Source organism: Akebia trifoliata, chromosome 1, assembly GCF_017979445.1.
Source record: "Akebia trifoliata isolate Shusen 1 chromosome 1, ASM1797944v1, whole genome shotgun sequence".
NCBI classification, from domain to species: Eukaryota; Viridiplantae; Streptophyta; class Magnoliopsida; order Ranunculales; family Lardizabalaceae; genus Akebia; species Akebia trifoliata.
In genome coordinates, this window is record NC_141375.1 from 26272842 (window position 1) to 26297492 (window position 24651).

At 36.6% G+C, this 24651-nt stretch overlaps 1 protein-coding gene and 1 long non-coding RNA gene across 2 annotated transcripts; one reads left to right on the top strand and one right to left on the bottom strand.

Moving 5' to 3' along the window:
* LOC147411283 (putative ubiquitin-conjugating enzyme E2 38) lies at positions 1-15704 on the top strand. Its single transcript, XM_086446741.1, has 6 exons — positions 1-205; positions 5309-5941; positions 6040-6103; positions 7098-7237; positions 7330-7641; positions 15162-15704. The coding sequence occupies exons 1-6, from the start codon at positions 125-127 to the stop codon at positions 15417-15419; spliced, it is 1488 nt and encodes a 495-aa protein (XP_086302867.1). The 5' UTR covers positions 1-124; the 3' UTR covers positions 15420-15704.
* Positions 15705-19232: 3528 nt separating this feature from the next.
* LOC147411284 (uncharacterized) lies at positions 19233-24650 on the bottom strand. The gene is made up of 2 exons (XR_015179578.1): positions 24018-24650; positions 19233-19414 (listed from the first exon to the last, which is right to left on the bottom strand). It is a non-coding gene; the product is annotated as an uncharacterized LOC147411284 (long non-coding RNA).
* Between the last annotated feature and the right edge of the window lies 1 nt (position 24651).

Genomic DNA, 24651 nt, shown 5'->3' on the forward strand with positions numbered 1-24651 from the left:
CTTGCTTTAAAAAGGCGCGAAGAAACTCTCAAGAGAGTTTCTCATTTCTCTCACATTTTAGTTCACTTGTGAGTCTTCTGTACAATCTCCGTTTATTGTAACGGCATCCGTCCAGGATCCGTTTATGCTTCGAGATCTCGACATCATTGAAGTCATGGCGACTGATTCCCAAGGTTCGAGTTCGAAGAAGCTCAAACAGAACCAGGTAACAAAATCGAAATCAAACCCATTTTTATTTTTTGTTTCTTTAATTTGGTTTCTGCTCTTGTTGTACGGACACGTAGATTGATGGTCTCGAACTTCGATCAAGGATCTTTGATCGAATTGACAAAAACCCCTTCGATGTTTGAATTTCGATAGAATTTTAAAGATCTACATGGGTACTTTTTTGTGGGTTTTATCGATTTATTTAGATCATGAGGGGTTTATCGATAAAGTACTGAATTTGTTCTAGGGTTGGACGAAAATTTGTGTTTTTTCTTGTAAAAATGGAATTTTCGATAGAACGATTAAATCGATGCGACAACAAAAGGTTGTCTCAAGAGTGGAGGAACCGCCGCCACATATAGGTGCTGAACGTGGGACCCATCTTTTTTTTTTTTTTATTTTTAAAGGAGAATATTTAAAAAAATGGACCTTTTTTATGTACACGCGGCAACTCACTGGCTAGCGACATGCATCTGTGATTTCGTATCGGTAATGGATGAAATCCGGATGGGATTGGAAAGACATTTGGGGTTGAAGAAGTAAAATTGGTTCTAAAAATGATAAATCCCCTTGGTAGTTACCCTTTGAGAATGTTTGCTACAACTAAATGGACTATTTGGTACAATCAAACAGGCCCTTTGTTTCTTGTTATCTATGGTTGGAGTGTTGTAAAGTTGTTAATTGAGTGATGGTATGAAAAAATGGGAATCCTTGTGTTTCTATCGTAGTTCATGTGGGAATGAACTATGAAGTATAAACCTGTATGCATTGATTCATGTTAACGAGCACCACCTGATTGTAATTGTTCGCTTTGCTGGTTAATTTCAAAGTATCTGATCAATATGGTAACGGCCATTCAATAACATTGTTGTTACGATAATTAACCATTTAATGGTTTTATGATTGGTAACGGCCATTCAGTAACATTGTTGTTCTGTTTCTTACTTTTCCACGAGATAATGTTATCACTATAAAAAATACAGAAACCAGATGTAGATCTCCTATCTGTGACATAACCAGCATAATCAACATTTGTAAAACATGACAAATGCGGTTAAGCAGTGAAAGAGTAGAAAAAATCCAAAACCAGGACATGACTTCAGGTAGCAAAGGATACAATAAACTTCATCAAGGTGAGAAGTACGTGTAGTATGCATGAATTGACTGAGCAGACTAACTGCAAATGATAAGTTCGGTCTAGTATTAGTTATATAAATCAGACCACGTACAAGTCTCCGATAAGAAGGATCCGATAAAAAATCACCAGAGTTAGCATTAAGACGATGATTCTGATTCATAGGTGAGGAAGTAATAACGACAACCAAACATCCTAGTGTCCTCAGGAAAATCTAATGTGTATTTATGCTGAGATAGCGAAATACCACAACGAGAGCGGGTTACTTCTATTCCCAAGAAGTACTTGAGTGGATCCAAATCCTTAACCTTAAAAACACGACCCAATATCACCTTAACTTTGTCAATTCATTGTGTATCATCCCCAGTCACAATAATGTCATCCACATAGACTAAAACAATGGTGCAACGACCATCCACTCCTCGACGAACAAAGCAAGTATGATCTGAGCGACATCTAGAAAACTCCATAGATAAAATAACCTCAGAAAATCATTGAAGCCAGGCTTGCGGGGACTGCTTCAAAATATATAGAGATTTAAGAAGGCGACATACCTTCCCAGAATACTTTCCCTGAAGACGAAATCCTAGAGGGTTCGTATAAATAATTTCAGTCAAATTATCATTCAGAAATGTATTATTCACATCAAGTTGGTAAAATGACCAGGAGTTACATGCAGTTAAAGAGATAAGAAGTCGAACAATGGAAAGTTTGACGACAGGAGCAAATGTGGCATCAAAATCTTTCCTTAGAATTTGTGTAAACCCCTTAGCAACTAGGCGGGTCTTTTATCGATTGACAATATCATCTGCAAGGTATTTAACTATGAATACCCATTTACAACCAATGGTCCGCTCGCCAAATGGGTTGATTGCAACATCTAATTTAGTCCACTGAGGGTCTTGTAAAGTCTCTGATATAGATCGATGAACTTGAATAGAATCAATGGCTAAAAGGTAGGTCTGATAAAAGGAATAGATACCCTGACAGGCAACAAACTGAGCAATAGGATGATCTACACACCCCCGCTTACCTTTGTGAAGGGTAATAGGTAAGTGAAAATCATAAATAGAAGGGATAAGAACAGGTATATGTGTGGAGGTAGGAGCTTATATACCCGAATCCAAGAAGGAGGGCAAGGGGTTAGGGCGATGAGAGTAGACCTTAAGCGTCGGCGAAGATGGAGAAAGAATGAGAGAGACAACACTATAGGAGACGAGTCCTGTAAAGTAGATGTGGCATGAAAATATGAAACATTTTCAAAGAAAATAACATCACGAGAGTGTATGATAAGGTGGGAAACTAGATTATAACACCGATACCCCTTGGACATAGAGGAGTAACCCAAGAAAACGCATCGAATGGCTTTGCCATCCAATTTGATACAATTGGGTGTCCTATCTTGAACGAAGCACGTGCACCTAAATACTTGAGGTGTAATGGGATAAAGTATATTATTAGGTTGAAGGCACATGAACAGGCATTGGCCCTCTAAGGCACGACTAGGTACGCGATTAATAAGAGAAGCCGCAATAAGGACATCTATATTCCAACATGCCTTAGGAACATGCATTCCTTGGAGAAGACATCGAACAATGTTCGTGAGATGGCGATTCTTACATTTCACCACTCCGTTTTGCTCAGGAGTATAAGGACAAGTCAACTGGTGAAGCATACCATGCTCATGAAGATGAGAGCGAATCCCATCAGATAGATATTTCCACCCCCCTTATCAGATTGAAGATATTTAATAGTAATATTATATTGAGTTTGAATCATTTTAAAAAAGTTGACAAAAATAGGAAGCACTTCAGAATGAGAACGCATCGGATAGACTCAAGTACAACGAGAATTGTCATCAATAAATTTAACATAATATCTATGACCATTAAAAAGAGTAATAGGGAAATGCCCCCACACATTAGAATGAACTAAGTCAAATATATCATTAACTCGATGCATACGAAGAATATAAGAAGTGCGTGTGTTTAGAAAGTTCATACACAAAGCACTGAAATTTGTGTCCATTACAAGCAGTTTTTAAAGCAGGAAATAAATGACATAAGTGTTGAAAATTGACATGTCCTAAGCGAGCATGTCATAAATCTATAGTCTGAGAAGAAAATGTGTCTCTCAGAGGAAGGAAGCACAGAAGCCAGACTGAAAATTTGCCCAAAAGTCATCCAAATTTACTTCTACTACCTAAATAAAGTTGCACAGACCGAGATTAGGATTGAAAATTCCAACCATCTAATGGGGCATTGCTTATAATTTGACTGAGGAATTTGCCCGAAGAGTTGTGTTGGAATCTTTGGTCTCGTGAGTTGTCATTGCGCACTATGAACAACAAAACTTTGGATTGAAGGGAGATCTCCCGAAGTATCAATGTAAGATGAAAGGAACCACGAGGTAAAGGGCAATTGAGTAGTAGTATTGTTGAAGGGTAGCAACAACGACAAAAATCAATGACAGCACCTCTGTTGTTGTCGTATACTACCAAAGACTCGCATAACTGCTGTCGCAGGTCACAAGAGAAGCCCTATACAACCGCTATTGCTGTCACAGGGTTAACACGACCCCAAAAAAGTAACCCAGTTGTTGTCACAGGTCAGTGGCTGCTGTCACAAGGTTGATACATCACCAAACAACAGCCCAGTTGCTGTCACACACACCTAAACAGCATTGTTGCTGTCGTAGGGTTAATACAAATCCAAAAAGTAACCCAGTTGTTGTCACAGGTCAGTGGCTGCTATCACAGGGTTAACACAACACCAAACAACAGCCTAGATGTTGTCGCACACACCTAAAGAGCATTGTTGCTGTCGTAGAGTTAATACAAATCCAAAAAAAGGCAACATAGTTGCTGTCGCAGGCCAGAGGAGATCCAAAAAAACAACCTAGATGCTATCGCAGGCCAGAGGAGATTTAAAAAGGCAACCAAGTTGCTGTTCTAGGCCAGAGGAGATCCAAAAAAAACAATCTAGTTGTTGTCGCAGGCCAGAGGAGACTCCCTGGCTGCTGTCACAGGGAGAACACAACTCCAAAGAATAGCCCAGTAGCTGTTGCACACACCTACACAACCATTATTGCTGTCGTAGGTCACCAAAGAGTACCTCAGTAGGGCAGAGAACCTTATAGTAGGTAACCAACAGCACTAACACAGATAGAAACCCTAACGTACGACAAAGAACACAACGCAGAATCGCAGCATGTGAAAGACATCTAAAACTCTATCGCAACATGTAATAAAGGAAAAACTAAAGCGGGAAACCTAAGGGGAGGGGACAATGGGTTCTCTAGGCTATGATACCAAGAAGAATTGTAAAACTTTAATTGTCAAGTCTCTTTGTGAGAGCTTGGTAGAAATTTATATTAGTAAAATAGTAAAAAGACAAAAGTGCCTTTACAAATCAGAAATAAATAAAAGCTAAATAAAAAGTTATATTTAAACAACTACTAGAGCTAAAATAACTAGATTATTCCCAATAAGATGTTAGTAAGTTAAAAGATTTGTTTGAAAGATGAAGTAGACTGCATAGGCCACAATGACCTATGAAATGATCAGCTGGAAGGTGTTGAGTTTTTTCATAAAATTGGAGAAAATAATACCTGCAAGAATTTCCGTTGCTGAACATTTCCTGAGAAGAAATTTTTTTTGACAACTGATGATAGCTTTCTCTTGCTCACTCCCACTTGTGCCCTTGTAGAATCTGCTTTTCATACAAATACAATGTGATAAACATAGTCTTCGGACTATGTTGTTATTTCCATATCAAATTAGAAGAAAAAATACCTTAAAGATTTTGCATTGCTGAAAATTTTAGGGCTTGGAGCCATAGCTCTGTTTTTTGACATATTGCAGTGCAACTTTGAGGTGTGGTGGGTTCAAGTCCAGCTTACCTACCAAAAACAGAAAAAAACCAGATATGTGATGAACAGACTGTTTGACTATGTTGGTATTTCCAGGATGATATGGCCGTGGGTCTTGTGGTTCCTGCTAGTGTGACTGATCTTGGGTTGACAAATGATCTAAAGAGCAATGGTACAGAATCCCATAATTCAGATGATCTTGATGATTACAATTCGGATTCATCATATTATGATGAGAGTTTCGCGTATGATGATGACGATTCATCATTCCAAAACGAGACCTTAAGTTTACAAGCCCAATTTGATGCTGTGGACCTGCCTCCTGGGGTTGAAGCACCCATTCCATGGTTAGAACATTCTCCCCAAATCCAGAATCCAACTGGTGCAAGTAGTTCAACAGTCTCCACCCAGTTGAGTTCTCACAATAAAACAGAAAAGAAAGACGAAGCTGAAGTTCAGTTGCAGCAGCCCGACATAAGTCAGAAAAAGCCAGCTGATACCGATGTGAGCAATTCCTCAGCCCTCAGCCAACCCAGTTTTTGTACTGAAGAGGGAAAGGAAGAAGTCGAGTTAGATGCTACGAGCAGTTCAACCATTCCCAATCTGTCAAGTTCAAGCAGGGAAAATGAAGATGAAGTTCTGAAGAAGTTGAAACTGTTTAAGCAGTTTGATACGGTCCAAGATTATTCTGACCATCACTTTACCCTTGGAGACTCTAAATCAAAGCAGGTGACTATTGTTTTAAAAAGTGTAGTTTATGTTTTATGGTTTTTTTATTTTGGATATGCATCTCACTAGGTCTGGTGCTCTTTGTTTTTTTGTTATAGGCACCACAGAATTGGACAAAGACAATTCAGCAGGAGTGGAAGATCCTGGAGAAGGATTTACCCGGTGAGTTATCATGTTGTATATTAAACCCTAAGGTGAGGCGCTTTGTGTTGGTCAGTGCAATGAGGCTTAAGACAAAGCTTCACATGCATGGAAATTTTTAAAAAATTAGTTAATAATATAAATTTATAAATAAGTAAAAAAATTAAAAAAAATAAAATTCATCATCATCATTGTCTTATCCCAAAGATTTGGGGTTGGCAGGATGGATCTTGTTCCTCCATTCAATTCTGTCCAAAGCCATGTCTTGTGTTATTCAAATGGTGTTCATACCTTCTATCACTATCTTAAAACATGTGCTTCTGGGTCTTCCTCTTGCCTTAGTAGAACCTTCAACTTGCATTTTTTTCTTCTAATTGGGACTGTAATTGACCTTCGTTGAACGTGCCCAAACCATTTCAATCATAAATTTATTGCCTATTGGAGCTACTATATTTTCCCAAAAATTTTCATTTATAATTGTATCTTTCTGAGTTTTCCACTCAGCCATCTCAACATCATCATCTCTGCTACGCTGAATCTATTGACATAGTGCTTTTTGACCATCCGACATTCAACTTTATAAAGCATAGCTGGTCTTACTGTAGTCTAATAAAAATAAATGAAAAGAATTAGGAGAAGACTCTCCCCGTGCCTCTGGCATTTTTAATGTGCTTTTCCCTGAGGTGTAGGCACACCTTGAGGCATATGCCTCACACTACTTTAAGAACTTTGTATTCTACCTATGTCAGGACGTTTAGAATTGTGCTATGTATGATATTGTTGGCCTCAGTCTTGTACAATCTTTGGTTCTGATCTGATTACCTAATTGTTGGCATAATAAATGCATCCATGTGATCATAGACATGGCAGTGTTGACATCATCTTGATTATTAGTCAAGCAAGTCACTTTTGTCTTTCTCTTGGTGGAAAGCTTCCTTGTTTTTGCTCTTCATGACATAAAACTATTTATAGCCTTACAGATTTAATCTCTCATATCTTTGTATTTCTTTGACAGATACAATATTTGTTAGAGTTTATGAAGAGAGGATGGATCTTCTGAGGGCTGTCATTGTAGGTGCAGCAGGCACTCCCTACCATGATGGTCTATTCTTCTTTGATATCTTCTTTCCATCTGATTATCCCAATGTACCACCGGTATGTGTTTGTGTTGATTGTAATGTAGTTACTTTTTCTTCCATGATAAACACTCTTAACTGGTGGTTTGGGATTTTATTTTTTGCTTCCAGCAAGTGTTCTACTATTCAGGTGGCCTTCGTTTGAACCCAAACTTGTACAACTGTGGGAAGGTCTGCCTTAGCCTTCTCAACACTTGGCATGGAAAGAAAAATGAGCAATGGATCCCAGGGAAATCCACTGTGCTACAAGTTCTGCTATCTATCCAAGGTTTGGTTTTGAATGAGAAGCCCTTCTTTAATGAGCCTGGATATGAAGGCATGGCTGGTCAGAAAGAGGGTGAAATGAGGGCACAAGAGTACAGTGAGGATGCATTTATTTTATCCTGCAAGACCATGCTTTACATGCTGAGGAGGCCACCAAAGGTTAGGATTCTATCAACTCTCTCTCCAACATTCTTTGTGGTTTTCCTTATTAAGATATATGCTCATTTAGCTAATACAGGCCCTATTCCCAGTTTTTCCCAGATATATCTGCAAACCTTCCTCTTATTTTGTTAGACCCCTAGGACTGTTTTGAGAGTTTTTTTTTTTTATAAGTGTAATATATTAAATGAAGGAAAAATAAGTACAAAGAGGCTGAGGAAGCCTCTAAGAGAGTAAAAAGCTAAAAAGAGAACAAAGCATCAAAGACTATATAAAGAATTCCATCTAAAAATGAAATCATCAAAAGTGATCCCCTTGAAATCGATGTTCTACTTCGCCCAAAGATATAATAAGCCCAAGATCTCCAAGAATATGTCGTGAGAGCTTCTCAGACTGTTTTGAGAGTTCCTAACTTCACAAGGGAAATTGTATAAACCATGGTGCGTTAAACCTCCATTTGGGAGTGAACTGCTCTCCCTGACTGTGGTTATAGCTCACTGCTCTAAAGTGGGTCACAGTAGTTTTTAGCTCTTTAGGAGGTTCTATGTGTTAAGTTATATTGCTGTTTTCCAAATTGGCCTTGTGGGAACTACTTTTGATGGGGGTGTGGAGCCCTCGTTATGGGAAATTGGTATTGGTTCTTAAAGTCCTTGATGTTGTTAGATTTGTGTATATAGATATTCCATACTACTTAGGTCGAATGAAAATAATTTGCTCTAAAATGGCCTACTTGACCAAAATGTGTTTCATGATTTTTTTCCTAATTTTGAATAGTCTCACATGGCTCAAGGAAATGTTCTTTGAAATTTTAAATGTTGTTTTCTCTATCCTTGGTGATGATAAGATATCTCAATGACAATGGTAACCAGTAACCACACGTGTGCATGCCATATCAGCCATAGCATGCTTGCCTGGCTGGGCTTGGGCTTAAGTCACAGGTCTTGGGCCCACATGTGGGTTTTGTCTAATGAAAAAAGTACTTTTTAGTCTGAAGCAACTACCTCCTTTCATTCTTATATGTATTTTTGGGTTGATGTTCTTCTGGTCCAAGAAGTACAAGGAGTATAGAGGAGCTTTTTTCGAGGATTTTATTTTCAAGTGGCACCTTATTTGTGATTCATGAGGATGTTGTAGTTTTTTGTTTCTTTGGTCCCTTGTGTGTTTTGTTGTATTTTTTTTGTTTCCTCTTGTTTTTTGTTGGAAGCCGTTTTTTCCCCTTCTCTTTTGATCAATAAATTCTTTTGCCTATAAAAAAAAAAATTCATTTCAATCATGTCTTTCTAATTCTGTTTTTATCCTCATAATAGAACCTTTGGGTGACCCATAATTTCAATTCTTTTGTTCCTATAAATAGGCTTCTCTTCCAAAGAGGGGCACACTTCTCCTAAGGGTCCGTTTGTTCCTGGAAGTGTTTTATGAGAGAGGTATCACATGGACGGGTATAACACCTGGACGAAGTCCCCGTTCAGCCACTAAAGTCTATAAATACTCTTCATGTCTCGTATCGAGATTAAAAATAAAAAATTGAAGAGTCAAATAATTTTCTTGATTTTTGTACTCAATCTCCCTTCGATTTAAAATTTTATTTTGGAGTACACTTCCATCCTAGAGGTTTGTCTTTTTCACCTGACGTTACTAGTCGACTAAAGAGTAGATCGTTGAATCCTGGAAGGTGGTCGCTAACACCTTGTCAGCATCAACTCAAGGAGTATTGGGGTGAATTTCACCTTAAGGACAACGAGATAAGCTCGTGACTAGATCTGCATTCCTTTAACCGATAAGTCATTTTCTGCTTTTGCTTTATCCTATAGAGTATTTGCCTATCAACTACTAAATAAAAGGAAGGTGTGTCAGATCTGCCATCTACATTTTTTGTCTTGTTTAATCTTTAACTGACTACACTTGGATCTGCTTTCTTTAACAATCTTAAGGTGAGGTTTGGACTAATATCGGTTGATGAAGCATTAATAATACTGTGATATATGGTTCAAACTTCAAATAAATCTGAAAAACCAGAATCATATGATGGAAATAACTTCAAACGATGCCCACAAAAGATGAGATTTTACCTTACCACACTGAGTTTGGTTAATTTTTATCTGAAGACAAGCACATTCAGGAAGTTTAATTGTGTAAAAACTACATTTTGAATAGTGTGGTACCTTCACAATACGATGTTTATTGCATTTGTGAAACTGCAAAGATCTCTGGAATAAGTTAAAAAAGAAATATCAAACTAAGGATGCAAAACCAAAGAAATTTATGGTTGAGAGATTTTAAGACTTCAAAATAGAGGTGGAAAAATGTAATATCTCACCTCCAAGAATTGCAACTCATTATATATGATGCACTTGCTGAGGGGTACAAACTGTGTGAGGGTTTCCAGGTGGCAACCATGATATAGAAGCAACATCCTTTTTGAAAAGAATTTAAAAACAACCTAATTCATAAGAAAAAGGGAATATCCTTAAAGGACCTAATCGTTCTGCTTTGAAGCGAAGAGGATTACAGGAATCATGAGTTCAAAGAAAGGTCTTCTAAGCTCAAGTCTAAGGAAAATTTGATTGAGGAACAAATTTGAAAAAGAAGAAACCAACCCCAAAAGGAAGATTCTCGACATGAACACTCCTCCAAGAAATCCTTTAAGAAGATTAAAGGGGATTGTTATGTTTGTGGGAAACTTGGGCATATATCCCGAAACTTTAGTAGCCACAAGACTAATGACGACACTAAGAAAAACAAGGCTCGACTCAGGAAAATGTGGAAGAAAAAGAACATTTCTTTGTAGTTCTCTCTGAAGTTAACTTTGTCAGCAATGTGAACCACTGGTGGGTGGACACAGGGGCCACCAGGTGCACCTACGGGGGGACATGAGTGTTTTTTCCTCCTATGAGAAAGTTGGAGAAGGTGAACAACTATGCATGAGAAACTCGTCAGTGCTAGAAGTTGCAATAAAATGGGCAATTACTTTGAAGTTCACATCAGATATAGTTATATAATGATGAAAAAAGTCCTCCATGTTCTTGACCTACCTAAAAAACCTAGCATTTGGGTATGCCAATAAATTTATTATCTTAGAATGGGTCCTTTATGCGGAAGGGTTATATGAATGAGGGCTTTCTAAAATTAATGTAATTTTTCATAAAATGAATAAAGCTTCTTCTTCTGCGTATATTGTTGATTTTATTATTATTTGGCAGGATAGGCCTAACTTTAAATCAATTTAGAAAATAATGAAATTATAATACTTTCCTAACATAGTAATTCAACATAAAAATTAATGTGAAGTATTTAAAGAATTAAAGTTTGGAAAGAAACCTTATAAAAGAATTGGGAAGATGCTCCAAAATTTTGAATATCAGATATAATGATGTTTGTGGCTTGAAGGATATTATAGCCAAAGGAGGAAATACATGTTTTGTCACTTTTATAGATGAATTTTTTTTTTGTCTTTTTTGATAACCAAAATTTTATTGAAGAGAGGACAAGAAGTCCGTAGGAAACAAACAACAAAACAAGAAAAACAAGCTAACAAAATCACCCCCTACAAATCAACTCCCATCTATGCATCTCCGAAGGCTCTTCTCCCCTATGATTGGAATTCTATGAATATACTTGCGGCAGGAAAGTTAGTGGGAGTTGTTGTTGATAGCTCGAGTGTTGGTGTGGCTATATTGTGGAGGTTGCAAGTAGCAGAGATAAAGTTGTTGAAGATAGGTTGGCCGAAGATGGTCATAATAGTGCTAAGGATCTTGTGTTTTTAGAAAAAATGTAGAAGATGATGAATACTAAGTTTACAGAGAAAAATCAAATTTCTAAACCCTTTTTTTGCCTTTGAGGGTGGATTTTATTGCCAAGATTTTGGGATGTGTTACCACATGGCTGATCCAGGTATGGTGCTACATAGGATGATAGCTGGATGGTGGTTGGTGACCTTTCTTGGGGGTTGTGCCCCACATGTCATTAGTACATCCAATTGAGTGAGATTAGTAGTATTTCAAAGCATTTAATGCCGAGTTGGCACATTTTCACTACTTACGGGTGGGTGAGCTAGTGAATGTCACTTTCATCTCTGATTTGATAAGTACTTATAGATATCATACTAAATGCAGGGATTTTGGCACATGGGAGGGCTTAGATCGTCATTAATATTGTCTTGTTGTATCTGAAGTCTTAAGATCGAGATAGTGGATTTACTGATTTGAGAATCGATTTGTGCCTTTGTCCAAATCACTTTGGTGTAAGAAAACTCGCATTGCTCCTTTAGCTTACCACGCTTCAATGAAAAGCGGAAGATGCTTATCTTCAATGCTTGCTTTGTACCGTGCCCCTAAATGACCGAGTAGGTAGGGATGTGATTCCGTTTCTCTTTTTGACCGTTCTCAGTTCCAATCATATGTACTAAGCTCGGTCTCGTTAAATGTCTATCAAAATTTGCAATGATTCTGTAGTGCTTGAAAGTTTGGCTCGATGTTTCATATTGGGCCACTTACCCTTTCGGGACACGTGTCCTTATCACAAAGTGGAAAAAAAAGGTCTCCACAATAACGTATTGGAAATCAACCAAGCAAACCTGTGTACTCGATCTCCTATGGAATCAGACTACATAACATTAGATAAAGCTAACAAGGAAACATGTTTTCCAAGGCATTTTTTTGTTGCAAATACCATTGTGGCCAACGCCAGAACCTAGAGTGAATGTTCATTATGATATCTAAACAGCTATACAAGGTCCAAACTAATTCTTATAATGGGAAGTTCAGATATATTTGTCCACAACATAACATTACATGAAAGTTGCTGAGAGATGAAATCATAGCTATTAACTACATGAAATCAAAAGAAAATTTAGATGACCCATCAACGAAAAGACTTAGTAGAGAACTATTCTATAATATGAGGGGGTTGGGATTAAAGCTGATTGAAAATTGAATTACCGGGGATGGATTACCCCTAATTTAATGAAACTTTGTGTGGCTTGCTTCCTTAGGAAGGATCCTCACCTTGGACAACTTGATAATCCGGGCATGGATTACCCCTAATTCATTGTTCTTTTGCTTGGAGTTTTAATATATTTTCTCTTAGAAAGAGACATCTTTAGGCTATCCTTCCTTCAACCATTGCTTGGGGTCTTTGGAGAGAGAGAGAAACAACAAGGTGTTCCAGAGCAAGGAAAGTACATCGCAATCGGTGATTATGGAGATTTTGGGCCTTTTGTATTTTTGGTCGAAGTAGAGCAAGGACTCTGCCCATCATTCCAGGACTTTGTTTTCAGTTGGGATTCATTGTGTGATACTTAGTATTTGTGGGTGGTCACTCCACTTTTTGTTTTGTTTGTTTTTTCTTTCTTCTCTTTTCCTTGTATGGGGGCCTCCTCAGCCTCCTTATCTTTCTCTTAATAAAATTGTACACTTATACAAAATCAGTCACCATCACTATGGTGTAGTAGTACCACCTGTATCATTATTATTAGGGTTGAATCACTCTTGATGCTTTATATAACTAATTATTTCAGTAGGATGTCTCTAGATGTAGGTCATCAAGATAGCAACACCCTCATGATTGTGGAATTGGGCCTGCTTCCTCTGAGAATATAGGTTGATTCCTTAAAGCACTCATGAATTCCTAAGACTACTTATGGCCGAAATCAGTACAATTATAATAACTCCATGATGCATGGAAGAGTCGTGTGTAGTCTATTGTCTCGGTACCTATTTTACCCAATTTGTTGTTACTAGTCCGAACCACAAACCGGTATGAAACAAACCTGTTTGCAGTACGATTCACATTGGGTTCGTAAAATCAAGCAAACCACGAAACCACTGAATTTTGGTTGGGTTTGGAAAACAAAATAATTTTTTAATTGGTTCGGTGAACCAAATCAATTTATTATATTTTTTTTCATTGTTCATATTTAAAATTTGGATTATTTTATTATTTTATTTCTATTTAACTTACAATTTTTTAACATTATAATTGCACTTGTAACTTGTATTCTTGAATGTATACATACATGCACAAGCGAACCAAGCTAGCAAATCGATCTAGGTAACCGAAGCGAACCAAGAAATGAATTATCTCTACCTACCCCCTATGAACCAGGTTCATTCTAGAGTGGTGAACCCTGAACCCGAATTCGAACCGAGCAAACTGACGAACCAGGTAACATAGACTGGTTCTCATCAAAAAGTTGGAAACTCAAGACATTAGTTCACTAGACAGCTAGTACATCCAATGGGCTTACACTAAGGAAAGGTTCAAGTAGAAATAAGCTTTTGCCCATGCTTTACTTTTGCATAGTGTATGCTAATTTCCAATTTTATCTAATTTTTATTCGTGTGGGAGACTTCTTAGTTGTAGTGTACCCCAATTTGCCCATGCTGGACATTTTTTGGTATTGGTTCTTCCTCCATCTAATGTGTCCACTTGGTCATGATGTGTTTCATGGTTTTTACCTCATTTTGGATGGTCTCACATTGCTCAAGGAAAGATAGTTCATTGTACTTTTAAATGTTTTCTTCTCTATCCTTGGATAAAGATCTGGGCCAAGCTTAGGACATGGGATGCCGGCACTGACGTGGGATGTGGAGGAGTGGGGCCATGGGCCCACATGTCAGCTTATTCTAGAATGTACTTTCTTAGTCAAAATTGTGACAACCTTCTTTCATATTTTCATTTCAATCCTTTTCTTTTTTATTTCCATTCTTACCCTCGTACTAGAATCATTGGGAGATCCACGGTTTCAGTTCTTTTCTTCCTGTGAAGAGGCTTCTCTTCCATAATAGGGTGCTTCTTCCTTGAATGGGTTGCATGAGAAGTGTCACATGGACACATGTCACACTTTAACAAAGTGGCCATTGGGTCACTAAAGTCTATAAATACTATTCATTTCTGCTTACTGAGAACAGAAACCAGAAAATAATTCCCTTGATCTCCGTACTCAATCTCTCTTCGATTTTAATTTTAATTTTAATCTTAGAACACACTACCATCTTAGAGTTCACAAAGTTCATCTGATTGTGCTGGTTGATCAAAGTGTAAATCATTGAATCTTGAGAGGTGATCGCCAATACTGTCAGCATTAACTCGAGGAGTAGTGGGGCCAAATCTCAAGTTAAGGACAACTAACCAAGTTTGTACCTCAATCTGCATTCCTTTAACCTATAAATCATTTTCTGCCTTTGATTTTGTCTTACATAGTATTTTCCCTTTGGATTAACTGATCTGTTCATCTAGAATCATATAAAAGGTAGGTACATCAGATCTGCCATCTATATTATTGTTCTTGTTTTATCTTAACCAATTACATGTATATCTACTTTCTCGAACACTATGGACTGTCAATCATTACACCTTCTTAGTTGGGCCATAGCACAATCACACCCACTCTCGATCTAGATAATACTTCGATGGGTATTCTTTTTTGTGGTTGAACCCTACCACATTTGTATAATTGAGGCTCAGTTTGGCGAGTGGAGTCTGGGCACTATTATCTAATCCTTCTAATTCTGCCTCTACAGCATTTTGAAGACTTTGTAGCTGGTCATTTCCGTGAGTGTGCAAATTCAATAATGATGGCTTGTAAAGCGTATATGGAGGGTGCTCAGGTTGGGTGTCCCATTGGAGGAGGGGTGGTGCAAGATGAGGACAAGGGTGGTGTCAAGAGAGGCTCACAGAAGCTACAGCAGGAAGTCTCCAAGATCCTTCCAAGGCTTGTGGACGCATTTATCAAAAATGGAGCTAAAGATTGTGAGCAGTTCCTAACTCCAAAAGACTAGCTACAACATACGTGCAGACTAAGGCTCTGAGATTTAAGATTCTCAAAGTGTCTATGATAATGTTAACTGGGTTGATTTTGTTAATAATTTGGACTTTCGGATACCTCTATATAAAATGCTCCTTGAACAGTGTCGTTAAAGCTTCTCTCCGTGCTAAGGACCTAAAGTGACGATTTCTTTATCTGTTTACATGTATAGGGGTGCTTTTGTACATTGAGGTTTGCCCCTGCTTAATGCATTCTTATTGAAGAGGTTTTACTAGTGCCATGCAAGGAGTTTACTTTCCGCTGCCTTGTGTCCTGTTTTCGATATACCTCCGTGTGGGACTTGTTCTAGTTTCACTTGGAAACCATAAAACCAAGGTGCTTTTTATCCAATGAAAATGTGACACATGCTATAGACAATGGATTCACCACTATGGTAGAAGAGGGGATGGGTTCTCTATGGCGCTTTTTTTTTCAGTGTCAGGTTCACAATACAGCGAAATCACTGTGGGGTTTTCATTTTCAAAGCCTTTGATCAAGTCTAAACAAAAATTTGATTTTTTTTTAAAAAAAATTTGATGATCCTGGAGTGTAAGGTGGCAATGGCAATTTCGAACCACTAAAAGGTGAAATCCGATGATCCTGTTTACTATACCTAGTATGAGCATTAATTCCTTGGGGTCGTCACTCTTGAGGCTGCATCCTCACTCACCCAATGCATGTGATGTGTGGGTGTTGCACGTTCTGGGAGAAGGACCCACATGGCTTGGCCCAGCCTCTGGCTCTTCCGGTCCCACTAATCGGACGTAAGTTCATATACCCCCTCATAAAAATAAAAAATAAGTGGTATTTTTTTTTCCCTCAATATTGTGGAAAAGAATGCTGCAAGAAAGAAAGGCTACTGAGATCCATTCTCCAGGGTGGTGGACTCTGTATGGTTTATTTATGGGACCGGCTAGTTGCACACCATCCATTACCAATTGTACTCTATCACTTCAAAAAAAAAGTGCCCTTTGCAGTCCATTTGGATGATTACCTCCAAAAATAATTTAAAAAAAGCTGCACTCTTTTTTTTTTTTTTCTTCTTTCTCAACTATGCCCAAAGAAACTATTGTTAGTTCAATAATTTTTGCCGGAAATATATTTTGGTTTTAGTAGCATGTTTACAAAGTTACATTCTCTTCAAATATACATATTCAAATTAAATTCTAAACAATGATTAAAAAATAAATATCTTAATTATGTTGGAGTCAAAGAGAACACGGACAAAATTAATCATAAAACACAATTAAAGTAGAGCACAAGCAAAGAATAGAAAATTACAAGTTAAAATAAAACTTAAACCCTACAAGGTTTGGTATTGGAGTACAAGCAGTAGGTTAAAATAGAGGTTATAAAAATACCCTTACAAAAAAAAAAAAAAAAAAAAAAATTTAAGGTTGGTGTGCAATAAGTCGGTCCCTTTATTTATTTCATGAAAAAAAATCTGATTTTTTTTTCTTTCTGCTATTCCCCCCTTTACCTTTAAATACCAACATTGGCGCCATCGCAACTGTCACTGTCTCTCATAACCGCCTCCACCAGCGTTGCTGCAACCACCACCACTACGCCATAGACTATACGTTTATTTAATTAAAGTGTAAATTTTGATAAAATGATAAGATTTCAAACTCTAAAAATGTCATAAATTTTGATTTAGACATCCATTTAATTAAAGTATTATATGATTTAATGGTAGGTCTTGGTGAATTTCCCTAAAAGAATTTACATAATAAGGTAAGAGAATTGTGGGCTCACGATGTTTAATTGAAATTTCTCCTCCCCCGTCCAAGAATACTCCACTAACTTTATTGTCTTTCCTTCTTTATTCCCCCTGTCTAATGGCATCCCTCCAACTTCATATTTTTTTTCACTACTCCCCCATTTTTCAATAATATTTTTCAAACTTTATTGTCTTTCATCCTCTACCCCTCCTTAAAGAGGATACTTGTACGTACCATAATTTTTATCCTCGCGTGTATTAGACTTTATAATATTTAAATTTTAGATGTCTTGCAAAGATCTCACTCGTATTTCGATGAAAAACATCTATGATTGTGACACATCCACGTCAGAAATGTCTTCCCATGATGTACATTTAAATGTTACTCCAGCATGACCAAACGGCTTGATAATAACCAAATGGATATCTAGACCAAAATTTACGTCTAAATCCTAAAATTTTGAGTTTGATGTTTTTCATTTTTTGTATATATCTACTATAAATCATTATCAAGTTTTAAGTCTAAATCTTCGAAATTATGTGTATGTGTTCTATATTCATGGTTCACCATCACAAATCATTGTAATATGCCACAATCATTGTTGAAAAACTCAGGTAAGGTAAAAGATGCGATAAAAGTTTTTTTTTTATAGTTAAAATTTTTACTTAAGATGAGGGGCATTTAAAAGAAAAGATTTTACTAATTGGGTTATTAAGTTCCTGTCCATAGTTCGGGCATATTTAAAAACAAGTCCCATTTCAAGATCCGTCTTGCAATTTTTTACCCAAGATTTTCAAATAATTTGGGCTTATATCTTGCCAGGACAGGGTCCTTGATGAGGATACACTTGAAAAAGCCCTATCCCAAAAATTTGCTCATATAGATTTTAAGTCTTACCAAGGGTCGTTATGCTCGAATAGATTACCACACATCAGAAATCCAACACCACAGCCCTCTAATTTTCATCAAAAAACTCAAATCCCCTCCCTTCAAATTTTTTTTTTTTCAAAAAACAATTTCTTTTGAACTAGATACAAGGTTTTGAAAATGGACAGCTACCGAACTTCCATATAACTTCCAAACTTAAAAATAAAGTTCCAACGGTGAAAATAACGTACTTTGAATTTTTTTTTTTCAAAATTCATAGAATTTTATTCTCTACAATCTTGAAGCATTGGATAATATTTTTGGATGCCACGAGATGAGCCCAAGGACCCTTAGTAAGGCTAGGGGACCTCTACATTTTAATACTCTATTTAGAAATTTGTGGTCACCCACATGTGATTTTGAGGGTTTTACCCTAAGTATATTATACTTGTCTTGACCTCCCCTCCAATGAAAATATAACTTTAGAGTTTGTGTGTGTGTGTTTTTTTTTTTTTTTTTGTGATTGCTTTCGTTTTTTATCTTTTACTCTTTGTTACGCTTGAGTCCCTCCTTTCACCACCCCCCAGGATGCTTTTCTAGCCAACGCTTTGATCCAGCAAGCCAAACTTTTCTGCTTCCGCACAGTAGCTCAAAATACTCTCATCTTTTTTCTTTTAATCTTCAAATTAGAGCATCAGTTAGTGCCAATATCAGAATTGGAGGGCTAACAGATGCAATTTGCGAAGCATTGTTTTCATCTTGAATGATTGAACTTCAGGGTTGTGCAACAGTCTAGAGTTTGGGTTATTTGCAAGAGAAATTGTGTTTTTCTGACTTAAGGTATTTTTTTTTCTGACACCCCCTCTGACATACGCCCCCATCATAAAACCGTAGATCCTTTGCCTTGGGATATGTGATCTATGGCTCTGTGATTGGGGCATATGTCAAAGTGGGGCATCAGATTATCATGAGTTTTTTTTTTTATTGATGCTATGTGATTGTTGATGGGCTTTTATTTGTTAATTAATACTTTAATTATTCCTATGGTTCAACCTTCTATTGCTCAAATTCATGATGGTGGGTTTTCCTTTTTCACTCTCTCTCTCTCTCTCTCTCTGCTCTAAATAGAATGAATGGTACTTGATGATGAAAAAGATGTCTAGTTCAAAAAGGAAAACTTGTAATAAAGACAAAACACCTTAGCCTGACCTTTCAATTTGTATAGGATAGATAACAATTTAACATTGTCTAAGATACTTTTCTGTCTCTCTATTGAGCATTTCCAACTATATTTCTGCATTTTACAGATCAGACACACTTTATTTACAAATAGTAGCATACCTCATCCTTCTTGTTAATTTTCGAGTCTTCATCATGAAGTCTGAAAAAAAAAAAACAATAATTTTAACACCATCACTGACCTAGAATTCAATATGACTAATATTTGCATAATCCATAAAAAAAAAATATGTATATAAATAGAAATCAGTAGGAATTAATCTAAACATTGTTCCAACAAGAAAAGAAAATTTCCAAGTAAACAAATTTAAAATAAAATCCACAAATACATTAATTAATCTTAACAGAAAAAAAAAAAAAGGAAGAGAAACTACAATCTGGTGGGTTTGCCTTTCATACTGATTTCAGAGACTTCTCTGTGGGTACTACAATTGGCAACATCAGGACTGCAACATGTCGAAACTCATATAGTAGTGCAACAAAAGAAGAAAAAAACCTAATATTTTTTCAAATATCATAAATGTAGCTTAACAAATTTTCCCCTCCAATGGTTCAATGATTGGAGCATCCTCTTAGATTGTCCATAACTAATGCTGAAATAATAATATCATATGCTAAATTGCTCTCTTAGTCTTACGGAAAAGAAGCAAGAGTGCCTACAATTTACAGAAAAGCATTCACGAATCAGTCAGGTTTCGTCGCTGAAAATGATATTTAAACTGAATGTCCATCCAAGAGGTGGATCAAAAAATCTAATCCAACACGCCCGTTAGCAATTGGTGCATAGAGATTTGAAGCACCAACATCATTGGAAGAAACCTTCAGCAATTATTTGCTTTCACATCTATAATTTTCTCTGGCTGAAGAATACAAATTGTGAAGACTGGAGCTGATGTTAGCTCCCATGGACTTTTGAGGAGGATGAGTACCACAGTGTGGTTCAAGGTCAATGGTTGCAAATGTGGCTTTATCTGTATCAAGCACAAATTTTCTCAACTCTTGAATCCGACAAAAATTAAATCCCTTACACCCTCGGTGAATCCATCCCATTAACAGTGGTCAAGTCATCCAATCAGAGTTTCAATCATCTCTTGGGAAATCACCCACTTCCGAGTTTTATCCTCTTGTTCCTGATCTTTTGCAACCCACCATCACCCATATCAAATTATCATGAATTAGTTCATCATCCTCTACTTGCCTTTCAAGTAACTGTATTTCCCAACTTTGGGATCTCTATTGTTGTAAAATTGAGTTTTTAAATTTGGTTTCTTTTCTTGAATTTCGAAACAAGGCATCAGGTCAATCTGATTATTAGGCTTGGCCTACTGAGAAAGAAAACAATTGATCGGAAAATATACAATGAATCTATATAGATAGAGGTCATCTATCAATGGAGGGTAGAGAGGTGAAGTATCCCTAGATTGCACACAATATATTACTTATTTCCCCATGCTAAAGAGTGTTTTTCTTATTGAGAAATGCCGATTGCAGTGCAACAACTAACATCTCATTCAACACAAGTTGGAGTACTATTTTCTATATAAGACATTTTTTTTATCGGGAAGTTGGGGCTATGAATGGCCCCTCCCTTTTACTACCATATAAAGAGGGCTACAATCTTTCAAACTCAAAAACCAAGTCCTTTCGAAGAATTACTTTTAATTGTTGTGGTAAAATGACTTAAATCTGAAATAATCTCTTAACGCCACTGACGACACCCATTCTTAGCCAAGAAGTCAGTTGCTTGATTTGCTTCCACCCACGAGAAATCAATACTTGACATGGCAAACTTCTATCTCATCTCTGCAATTCTTCTTAGGATGATGACATGGTTCCAAGCAGCTTGCACACTGTTATTGACACCATTAACAACATACAAAGAATCTGATTCTCTTCCCACCTTCAATAGAAGATTCTAATTTTTTGATGAGAAAAGAGAAATAAGATGATTTATAATTAACCCTCCATATTTTGGTGATTGTTTGAGATGCCCGTGTTTTCAAACTATTGACATGCCCTTTGACTTCAAGGTTATTTAGTAGACTAATAAAAAATGACCTAAATTCTATTTTTATTTTTATTTTTTTGGCAAAGTAAGCAAGAAGTATTTAATTAAAGAAAAATAATTTGATTTTTTGTTTTTTGCTTACCAAAATTATTCACCTTCAACCTCTTGTGTAAATAATTTTATTCTCATTTTCAATCGTAAGATTTTTTCTAAAACCTTTCAAACTGGAAGACGAGAAAGCTACATTTGATGGAATCTTGGAAACACATACTAAACTTGTTCGAAATGACTAGGGAGTTCCCTGTAGAACACCACATAAAAGTTTTGAGCTGAGAATGGGAAACTCTCCTATCCTCCTTTGAGAAGGGAAATCATAAGCGAAGAATCCCTGCAAAAACCGAACGACCCACTCACCCAAAAAATGAACTTTCTCATTGCTCCCAATCTTGAATTGCACTCATCTTAAAATCCTTTGAGGTATGATATACTTCCCCACAATTGATCTATATGTGGTATGATCCTACATTCCTACTTCCATATTTGCACTCCACTACTAGACTTCATAGACTAACATAATTGCAGCACATATCAAGCGAGTTACAATATAAAGTAAATTGGAAGACCAACGGGCATAGTCTTAGTGAGCATAATTATGTAAATACCCCCTCTGCCATTACGCTAACCTCTTCTCAAATTGTTCTATTACAAAATCCCAAAATTCTCCGAATCTATAGCCTCCCCCAGGAGCAGACCAAATTATTATTGATATTCATGGTTAGTAAATACATAAATACTTGGACACCTCAGTGCTAGTCCTGACATGAGAAAATTATTGGAATTAGGGACCGTTGTAAATATTCTCTTCTGTACTAATTTTCTTTTTGACAAGTAGATCAATCGTATTAATTAAGAAAATAGACCGGTTAAGATAACCAGCCACAATACAACAAGATACAAAAGAACACCCTTTCGAAATCTGACTCCAATTTACTCCAAAAGAACATGAAACCTAGCACCTCCATAATAATGTCTTGAAACTTCAAAGCCTTCATAATTGAAAACACTTTGATTCCTTTCTCGTCAAATTACCCTACACATGACAAAAGGGGTAATGGACCAAAGGTACATTTTCTTACCCGCAAAAACATTTTGATTATTCTTGGCAGTCCAAGTTACAAAAGTGTGTTGCTCTATCCACTACAGAAGTTGAGTATATTACAGTGACTGAAGCTTGCACGGAATCTTTGTGGATGAAGAAGTTCTTACAAGAACTAGGCTTGCAACAGAGGAAATACATTGTTTATTGTGATAGTCAGAGTGCAATGTATCTCTCAAAGAACTCGAAGTTTCATTCGAGATCCAAGCATATTGATGTTCGTTATTATTGGATTCAAGATATGCTTGATGTTAAGGAGTTACAGTTGGAGAAAGTGCACACTAGTGAGAATGGCTTGAACATGTTTATAAAGATTTTTCCAATGGAGAAGCTGGAAGCTTGTAGGCGAAGAGCGGGCTTGGTAGAGCCCCCCACATGAGATGGAAGGGGAGATTTGTTAGGTTGGGTCCACCTCATGTGAGCCACCCAAGGGAAATAAGGGCAAAAGCCCATTCAACTTAAAAAAAAAAAAGTGGCAACAGCTGGTTTAATAGTTTGTTGCTGTTTTAGGGGTTATATGAGGAAGAAAAGAAAAGAGCAAGGCAGAGAGAAAGAGAAAAGAAAATGGGTGATTTTTTAAGAATTAGGACAAGAAGATTAACGGGCAAACTTTGTCCAATTTGGCTCAAATTTGAAATGGAGAATCCTTACAACAACCTCTACAACTCTACCTATTGATTTTTTCAAATTAACTTCTCTCTTCATCTCTATTGAGAGATTCTCTTGGTGAGACCTAAACTTTTCTTTTTGTGTTTTTGTGGAATCCATGTTTATATTTCAAGTTCATAAGTCTTCTAATCAAAGCAGTTTTGTTTCTTGCAATTTTCTTCTCAAAGAGGTTTTCTAGCTTTTTCCACAAAACATCAGCTTTAATTTCATCACAAATTTCCTCAAACACATTTGGATCAACCTACCGTCTAATGTGACTAATAGTTTTTCTATGCATAACTTCCCAATCACCATCAGACATTTCAGCTGGTTTTACATCACCTAATTTAATTGGCTTATACAAATCCTTACAAAAAAGCAAATCTTTCATCATGCACTTCCAAGTAGAATAATTGGTTGAATTTAATTTGACCATACCATCTGTCCCTTCCATTTTTAACACTCAAGAAATTATCTCCAAACAACCTGCTTTGATACCAGATGTTGGGAAAAACATCATACAATGTGTAATATAATCATAGCGAAAATTAAACCTTTTCTCTCTTTGAGTGAAAAAAATAGGCTAAAAATATCCATCTAATATCAACACCACAATCATATCCAATAATGCCAATCCAAGTACAAGACAATCCAATTGAACAAAATAAACAACCACAAACAACACAAGATTTTTAGCATGGAAAACCCTTCAATGTGAAGGTAAAAACCACGGGACTTGTCTCGGTAGTCCACACCCTAATCTTCTACCATCAACAATAATGGGTTACACCAAAGTTCTCTCTAGATCAATCTAGAGACTCACAAGATTATACTCAACATCAAAAATATCTATTCTTGGCTCAACAATACGATAAATATCATCTAATAAAGATGGATTCCACAAAAATACAAAAGGAAAAGTTTAGGTCTCACCAAGAAAATCTCTCAATAGAGATGAAGAGATAAACTAATCTGAAAAAATCAACCGGTAGAGTTGTAGAGGTTGTTGTAAGGATTCTCCACTCCAAATTTGAGCCAAATCAGACAAAGTTTACCCTTTAATCTTCCTGCCCTAACTCTCCAAAAACCCACCCCTTTTCTTTTCTCTTTCTCTCTACTCTACTCCTTTCTTTTCTCCCCCATATAACCCCAAAAACAGCAGCAAACTTGGCACCTTCTAGTATTTCCTTCCCTTCATTGGTTATTGTTCAAAGATTTAAAGGTCAGTTACAAAGGCTGGGCTAGACCTAAATATAAAAGAGAACACCAACTTTCATGGGCAGAGCAGAAATTGAACGAAGAATCAGCATGGGTACTATTTTGTCCCTTCTAAAACTCTAATAAAATAAAGGTATATGTTTTCTATTTCCATTAAGCACAAAATCAAACGCCTTTTTTTTTTTCAAACTAAGCAAGCAAGGATTTTATAAATAATAAGAAGCAAGATCAAACTCCTACTAAAAAAAAAATTCAATCCACCAATAAAAGCCTTAAAATTTTCACACATATATATCAAAATTTGAAGCAAAATTACATAGAACATGAAACCAAATTAAGTTCAGATACC

Excerpts from the sequence above, each read along its gene's own strand:
- LOC147411283 (XM_086446741.1), top strand. The coding sequence starts at position 125 with ATGCTTCGAGATCTCGACATCATTGAAGTCATGGCGACTGATTCCCAA. Across the intron at positions 7,238-7,329 it reads ATTATCCCAATGTACCACCG|CAAGTGTTCTACTATTCAGG; the intron begins GTATGTGTTTGT and ends TTTTGCTTCCAG. Across the intron at positions 7,642-15,161 it reads TGCTGAGGAGGCCACCAAAG|CATTTTGAAGACTTTGTAGC; the intron begins GTTAGGATTCTA and ends CTGCCTCTACAG.